This window comes from Seriola lalandi, unplaced genomic scaffold, assembly GCF_002814215.2.
Source record: "Seriola lalandi dorsalis isolate HSWRI2012SDOR001 ecotype SW California unplaced genomic scaffold, Sedor1 jcf7180002054389, whole genome shotgun sequence".
Lineage (NCBI taxonomy): Eukaryota > Metazoa > Chordata > Actinopteri > Carangiformes > Carangidae > Seriola > Seriola lalandi.
This window is the reverse complement of record NW_019524942.1, coordinates 154,005-162,243: the sequence shown is the minus strand read 5'-3', so window position 1 is coordinate 162,243 and position 8,239 is coordinate 154,005. Positions and strand designations below refer to the sequence as shown.

The 8,239-nt window shown below is 43.2% G+C and overlaps 1 protein-coding gene across 2 annotated transcripts in view; it reads right to left on the bottom strand.

Annotated features, from left to right (window-relative positions):
* Positions 1-8,239, bottom strand: part of LOC111657239 (exocyst complex component 6B-like) — a 54,434-nt gene that overhangs the window by 18,137 nt on the left and 28,058 nt on the right. For both annotated transcript variants that reach the window (XM_023409331.2, XM_023409332.2), the window contains exons 9-15: positions 6,253-6,336; positions 5,847-5,893; positions 2,836-2,956; positions 2,650-2,721; positions 1,539-1,636; positions 424-529; positions 80-189 (exon numbers count right to left, since the gene is read on the bottom strand). In XM_023409331.2, the coding sequence (XP_023265099.2) occupies positions 80-189; positions 424-529; positions 1,539-1,636; positions 2,650-2,721; positions 2,836-2,956; positions 5,847-5,893; positions 6,253-6,336 (638 nt within the window). The remainder of the gene's footprint in view (positions 1-79; positions 190-423; positions 530-1,538; positions 1,637-2,649; positions 2,722-2,835; positions 2,957-5,846; positions 5,894-6,252; positions 6,337-8,239) is intronic.

Genomic DNA, 8,239 nt, shown 5'->3' with positions numbered 1-8,239 from the left:
TAAGTGGGAAAAACTCCTCCTCAATAAGGCGAACACTGACAGGGAGAATAAGAAGGATAGGTTTTGTATGCATGTGTACCTGAGATGAAGATCCTCACTGTATTTCAGACAGGCATAGATGAACTCTTTGAGCTGGCAGTAGACTTTTGGCACAAACTCGGAGAAGGGAAGCTTCTTGGGGAAGGGAAGCTAGAGGAAATAGAGCGAAAAAAAAAGGATCAAGTGAGATTATATTCAAATTTTACTTCGCATTTTGTGCACAAGCAACCTCACTTCATCAACCAGAACTCGCACTCAGGCTTTATTTCTCGGGAGACGTTAAATGGTTGTGAAAAACAACACAAGATTTAACTTTCTTCCTCTTCATTGTTCATCTTGATGTCCCCTGAGATCCTGTGACTATCTGCTCCCTCCTTCAGTTACCTTGTCCAGTTCGGGGTCTTGCAGGGGAAACTGGGAAGTGTAGTGTCTGTACTCCTGCTCTGTTGAGACTGGGATTGGACTGTAGTTGTCCTGGTCCAACACCTGCCTGCAGAAAGACAAATACAAAACATAGGAAAATAATTACAAAAGAGTTCAAGTGGAATGACTGAGATGCAATCAGCCCCTGCTTCACTCTCTAAATATATATATGTGTATATATCTATATATATACATATACACACACACATACACGCACTCAATCATCACATTGGGGGTCATTCTAATGCTTGAGGTTTTCTTACCACCCTCCCCTCTTTCACCACCCCCACTTCTTGTTGGCGCTCCAGAGTTCGGACGTTCCAACGTTCCATGGAGAGGCCGTGAACCGGAGAGCTCTCTCTCTCCAACAATACAACACAACATTCCTGTGGCTTCCCCAGTGTGTGTGTGTGTGTGTCTGTGTGTGTGTGTGTGTGTGTGTGTGTGAAAGACAGAGAGAGAGAGAGAAAGAGAGAAAGAGAGAGAGAGAGAGAGAGAGAGGGGAAGGAGAGAGGGGAAGGAGAGAGGGAGTGAGAGTGTTTGTTTGTCCGTTCTCGCTGCTGCAAGTCCCACTGGTGTCATTGGACAAAAGCGATGGTGAAACAATGGCATGTAAGCCCAAACACACACACACACACACACACACACACACACACACACACACACACCCAAACACTCACACACATGCACACGCACACACACACCCCCAAACACACACACAAACACACACACACACACACACACAGTCTTGTAAGGGTACTACCCATTCTGAAGGGCAGAGAATGTTCCGGACGTTTGCTTTAAAACACTTCCTCTCTCTGGCTGGTCGTAAAACTTCAAAACCAGGACGGGGACATTTCCCACAAACCAACATTGGTGTGTACATGTGTGTTTGTTGTTGCGCCCTTATGACCTTAAAACTAGAAAGGGGAAGGTCAGAAAAATGTCCCCAGCTGCTGAAAAACAGAATTATCGCCCTGATGTCGCCTCAAGAAGAACACGATCTCCCTCTCTCAGTCTCTTTCGGCCTCTTCCACGCAAACAGCAAAGGCCGGTCGTCTTGTATTCATCAGTACCTGAAGGTGATGTTCCACTTCTTGAGCAGGATCTCTCCGTACTGCTCCCTCATCTCCAGCAGCATGTCGAACAGCTGTGACACCGGGAAGCCATAACCCTGCAGGAGAGAGAGCCAGAGCAAGCAGTCAGTGTCCAGCTGCATCTGAATCCAAGAAAACACGGATGAACACGGACGCCAAGCTGAGCTCTAAGTAGAAACAAGTGTGTACTAGTGTGTATGTACTGAAATGTTACATCCATAAGCCATTCATTACAAAATACCAAATCTATTATGGTACTGCAGCTTTGTGTTCTGCAACCTGAAATTCCATTTTTGCGACATAAATTTAATTTCCTCACAACTCAACCACTCTGCTAACCTTCAGTACAACGGGGGGAAACAACACGGGGGGAAAAAAAAAAAGCAGAAAATGAAATTAAATATTTCTTCATAAGGCTGCAAAATATGTGGGTGGAAAAACCAACCATCCTTATCTTAATACTGATCAAGAAACGTAAGATTTTCACATGGCTTCAAAAGCAACATTTACGAGTCTGAAAGAACGGTGAAAAAAGGAGGTTCTGTTAGAGGAACAGAGGAAGAGAGAGGGCGAATTCAGCCGTTCAGTGGCACCTCATCACTTCACCTGAATGACTTCTGGGCATCGTAGCATCCATTCATCACTTCCCCCTCCCTCGTTCTCTCTCACTCATCTCCGAATGGTTCTCCCATCCGGTCTTTTCACCCACATCTCCCTCCTATCTCATCCCTCCATCCACTCATCCATCACACTCAATCTATCCAGGTTGGTTCATTCATGCAGCGGAGAGTATATATATATATATATAAAAGGTCGAATTAAGAAGGAAAGTTTTTCTGTAGAGATTGCCATCCATTTGTTTTTATAACTGCAAAACATGCTTTGAACAAGTTTCATGGGCCTCTTGGGTTACATAGCTCACTTGGCATGTGCAGAGATACCTGAACAAAAAGAACAAAAACATCAAAATGGAAGGAAAGAAAGCTCGAGCAAATCATCTAGTACGGCGTGATGATGACCAGGGCTGCATGGATGGCAACGGTTTCCTTCCTTCACAGTCTAAGCTGAACAATTAATCGCACACACGTACCTGCAGTGTATCAGCAAAAAGGACAATAAGGTTCTTCAGATCCAGCACCAGGTCAGGGTCATCGCAGTACGACTGAGCAAACAGAGGACAGTGTAAGAGCGAGTGTTGTTGTCACAGCTGACAGTGAATCCTGCACTTGCAGAAAAATGTATGCAGTGTTTTTTTTGAGCGTGTGACTCGTCTTACCGAGTGTGTCCTCAGGGCGGCGACAATTTTAGACAGTGCCAGCTCCCAAAGCTCCTCAACGTACGCTCTGTTGACCAAACCCTGCGTGGTGTGAAGAACGTGATCCTCCACAACAAAGAACCTGGGTGGAGGGAAGGAGGGAACGACAGGGTGTGAAATAAATTATCTTATTAGTTTAAAAGATTGTTGGAAATACACATATTCACTTTCTTGCTCTGATTTAGATGAGTAAATCGATACAACGCCCATGTTTGTCGGTTAAATATGAAGCTAGAGCCAGGCGACAGTTAGCTTAGCTTAGCATAAAGACTGGAAAACAGGGGGAAACAGCTACCCTGACTCTGTCCGATAGTAATCAAAAGAAATCTTCAAACCAGAACCTCCAACTGTCACTAATTAACACGTAATATCCAGTATATTTAATCTGCACAAAAAAGTTTGTGTAAAAATTAAGTTAAAAACTATTTCCTGTCTGGGTGCATTGACTTCCTCTTATCATCATCATTCCAGCACATGACTTCCCGCTAGCTGGTCACCCATTACCAGTCATTATGCTAAGCTAAGCTAACCACACCCTGCCTGTAACTTCATATTTAATAGAAAGATATGAGAGTGGTTTCCATCATCTCATCGAACCCTCGACAAGAAAATGAAAAACTAAAATATTTCTTTTATGAAATACGTTGTGGAAATCTTGTAACTTCCACAAGACGTAGCTGAAAACTTTGTTTTTCTCTTCAGCTCTTTTGTGATGAAATATTTGTCTGGAGAATATAATATATTAGGTGATGATGTGACTCGCCAGCTGTCAAAACTTGCGAACCTTGCAAACAACTATTAAAACTATCAATATCAAAGTATAATTCTGTAACTGCACAGCCTGTTTCCACCCTCATATTGCAGTGGACAGTATTCTCAACTTTTCCAGAAAAAGCCACCGTGTTTACCCAGTTTGAAAATCATTTACAAGTACCAATGACAGCCCTGCAAATGGCGCATTCACTCAATCAGGCGTTAAAAGCTGTTAATGTCTCAGCGATGGGCCGCACTCGTCAATCATGTTGTTGTACCGCTTTGTTGAAACGACGCCTGTGTGAAATGGATCGAAACGCCTGCAGAGTTACTTTGGTTTTTTTTTGTCCTCTGACAACATGTCTCACTCAAACTGCTGCCGCTGAGCTTCGCCAAACCACAATAAGCCGCACTGTGGTCGAGTTAGTGGCCCGACTGAGCATGGTTCATCCTCTATTTGTCGTTACTGAAGAGTATAAATATGTTGGGAGGGAATTTTCAATTGATCTCTTTAACTTTTTCCTCTATTCGCTTGTGTGAGAAACTCTGAGGGGTTCATCTGTTCTTTAAGAACGGCGCCCTCTACCTGTTCTGCGCCGAAGAACAAGCGAGCAGCAACTTTCCCTCAAAGTTCAGCCCGGCAAAGGGAAACTCTCCGAGGCTTCTGGTCTACCACTGTGTTTGATTATCATTACTACGCTAGTGATTTATAGATAAAAACCTTTTTCTTGTTTCTGTTTCATTCTTTTTTGGGCTTTTTAATTGATCAATGAATCGTTTAATCAATAAAAAGGTCAATCCAGCAACACTTTCCAGTTCCTCCTGGGGGATCCTGAGGTGTTCCCAGGTGCACCCAAGGGTTTCTTCTCCCAGATGGACGTACCCAGAACACCTCCAAAAAGAAAGGCACCAAGGATGCATCCTAATCAGATGCCCGAGCCTCCTCAACTGGCTCCTTTTGACGTGAAGGAGCAGAGACTCTACTCCGAGCTCCCCTCCGGATGTCTGAGCTCCTCACCCTCTCTCTAAGGCCGAGCCCATTGTCCGCCCCACGGAGGAAACTCGTATCAGCCGTTTGTATCCGTGATCTCATTCTTTCGGTCACTCACTCAGAGTTCACGACCAAAGGTTAGGGTTGGAACAAAGATCCACTGGTATCGAGATCTTTGCTTAACACCAAAATAAAGATGCACAAGGCAACTTTATCAATAAGTTGTCTTGATGTCATTGAGAAGATAAGATACTGAAAGTGTTGTTTCTCTTCTACAAAGAGTTGAGATGAAAGGGTGATTGGGTGGATGGATGAGAAAAAGAGTGGAAGAAACAGCAATTGATGAGAGACATGGGATGGCACTTTCCAACATGTCAGATGGGAATAACAGGCCTGAGGGTGTGTGTGCCTTTGTATATGTGTGTGTGTGTGTGTGTGTGTGTGTGTGTGTGTGTGTGTGTGTGTGTGTGTTACTGTCCAGTCGTAGCTGTGTTTATAGAAGCGTCTACTCCAGCCAGACAGACACAAGGAATAACAGCAATAAGCCAACCACCATCACACACACTCTATCAATCTTCGCCACTGTGTGTGAGTGTGTGTGTAAGTGTGTGTGTGTGTGTGAGGGAGAGAAAGTTATGTGAATACAATGGAGAGAATAGGATGGAGCGATGGATGATTGGGAAAGTAAAAAGAGGGGAGGGGTGGGTGTGGGAAGAAAGGGATAAAAAAAGATGAAAAGATGTCAAATGGTCAGAAGTCACTCAAATGAAATGAAATGAAATGAGGTGTCGCTAAATGTTGAATGTTTGCTTTCGCTTGAAGCTTCTCTTTCTCAACATCTCTTACCCGCTCTTCTGCCAAGTTACACAGAAGGTTTACAATGGGTGGATGGATGGATGGAGAGGTGGATAGAGAGATGATAATGGAAGTAAGGATGGATAGATCTTTAATTTGAATGATGAGAGTCAAGGAAAAGTGGATGGGTGATAAGATGAATGATAGAAGAGAGGGAATAATAAGGCTGGAAATGGATGGATGTATGGATACAGACAGGAACAGCTTCCACACAAACAACCTTGCTGTAAATTAAATGATACCTTTTGTAAGATATGTTTTCATTTTGACAGGTTGGGTCTTCAGATGAATAAATAACTGAAATGGTGACGAAGATGAAGATGTGAAGAACAGTTACATCGACGTAAGGAAGAGAGAGAGATGAGCGACTTACCCGACAATCTGATTGAAGTACCGCCTGTATCCCTCCAAGGTTTCATGCTAGAAATGTAAAAGAAAGGCGGAACAAAGATGGGAGGGAATGGGAGGGATGGGATAAAGAATGCAACCGAAGCAGAAAAACATAGAAAGATAAAAACAATCAGCACCAAATACTAATTAACTTGCCTGATACAATAAATTTACAGGAATAAATGCATCAAACTCAACTTGACAGGAATTCAGATTGCATAAAACCTTCCATTTGTTCAGTATTGCTAATGATAACAGTAGTTAAATGGATTAAGGAGTGTGTGTGTGTGTGTGTGCAGGGAAGGGTACATTAAGTGCAGTTAGGAGTGTGTCGATATAAAAGTGCAGACACAAACACACAGACAGAGTGACGGGGTGCAGGGTCATACCATGTTAGAGTGGGGCTGCAGTACGAGGCGAGCCTGTTTCCTCCTCTGCTTTCTGTAGTAGTTCTCAAACACGTCACGCAAACCCTAAAACACAGACTGGAGGTCAGAGCGGGCGGAGGTCAGAGCGGCCGGAGGCACGGCGGCGCTGATGCTGGGAAACGGGACTTACATCAAGCGGAAATGAATGAATGAAAGGTGGAAAAACCTTTTCTTTTCTGACTGAATATCATTAAAAATAATTAAAAAAAAACACATATAGATGACACATTTTGGAGTTATATTTTACATTTATTTTTTATTTAATTTTCCTCATTTGGAAAACTGATTATGAATCATTAATACGACTTTCGTAAGAAAACAAAACTCTGCTGAACTAAAATTGCGTCAGGATTATCCAGCGGTCAGGATTATCGTTTTACTGTGACGCTGCGCAGAATGCTTACGGCTGTTTGACGCAGTAACTGGTTACTGGGAAGATGAATCTAATGAGGTATAAAACCAAAAGGTTACCCACCACTGAATGATGGGAAAAGTTGAGATAAGGTCATGCGAGCAAGAGAGAGAGAGAGAGACAAACAAACAGTGTGTGTGTCTTTGATGACTAAAGCTGATTCCTGTTCAGTTGTGGTTGGCGTCACTGGTCAGACATCAAAACTGAAACCCACACACAGACTCACAGAATCAGCTTTCTAAACCTGACCAGCTCCGTATCTTTTCCTTCCATTACACAGAGGCTCTCCCTCTTATCGCTCTCCCTCTCTGCTGTGTGTGTGTGTGTGAGTGTGTGTGTGTGTGTGTGTGTGTGTGCGCCTATCTAAGGTCCAGACCAGGACCCGCAGCCCTTAGTGAGCTCAGAGATAAGAGTGCAGGACTAGACTGATAGCAGGACATGCCCCCCTACATACCAACCAGACCACCACCAACACACACACACACACACACACACACACACACACACACACACACACACACACACACACACACACACATCTACAGTGGTGACCCCCGGCCTCTGTTGATGACATATGTTCACATCTGTGGTGACCACCACCTGCTATCACCATGACGGGCAACAGTTAGATAGAAGAACATTTCGTGAATTTAACAAACACACCAGTGTTTGCAAACTCTGCATTTGCCCCGGATACAAGCAACTGAAACAATCCTTATTCAAAAAAGAAATAAAAAACAAAGTACGGTGTGTTAAAAGTAAAGATCTAGAGGGGAGTTTTGTGTTGAAGCTCAACTGCACTCTTTAATTTTTTAATTACACCCTTGGTTGAACAATGTCCATTGAAAACACATCACAAAGTTGCAAACAGAACAATAAAGTGGATGGTAAAAATATGAATCTCAGTGGTGGAGATGTAGATGGTGTTTTGGAACCACGTTCAGTTTGATGTTGTGAGGTGACAAAACACTGTTCTTTAATTCTCTAATTCCCAGTTTGACCCTCAGCTGAACAATGTGCATTCAACAAACGAGCTGCATCAAACGGCCATGAACTCTTTATCATACAGAGCTCGCTCTCCCCGAGAGCGTTTCACAGAGGTGAAACACAGGACTGTGTGTGTGTGTGTGTGTGTGTGTGTGTGTGTGTGTGTGTGACCTCTGCAACACCACATAAACGGTGGAGGCAAAGAGATATGAAGAGAGAGATACAAACTAAGCAGAGTAAAAAACATAAACAAAGTAAAAGACAGGAAAAGAAAAACATGGAGCACGAAGAGAATCACAGAAAGAAAAGAGAAGGATGGAAATAAAGGAACAAACGAGGAGACATATGAAGGAGTAAAACTAATCAAATTTTAAAAAAAGTTGATGAGAGGAACGATTAGGAAATGAAGAAACAAAGAAAGAGCTTCTGTCTCTGAACTGTTGATTCAATAAAGTGTTACTCAAGGGGGAAACTTGATGAGTGCCAGTTAGCAAGCTAATTAGCTTGGTCGCTAACAGGAGTTCACACAGGTTTTTCAAAACATGTGTT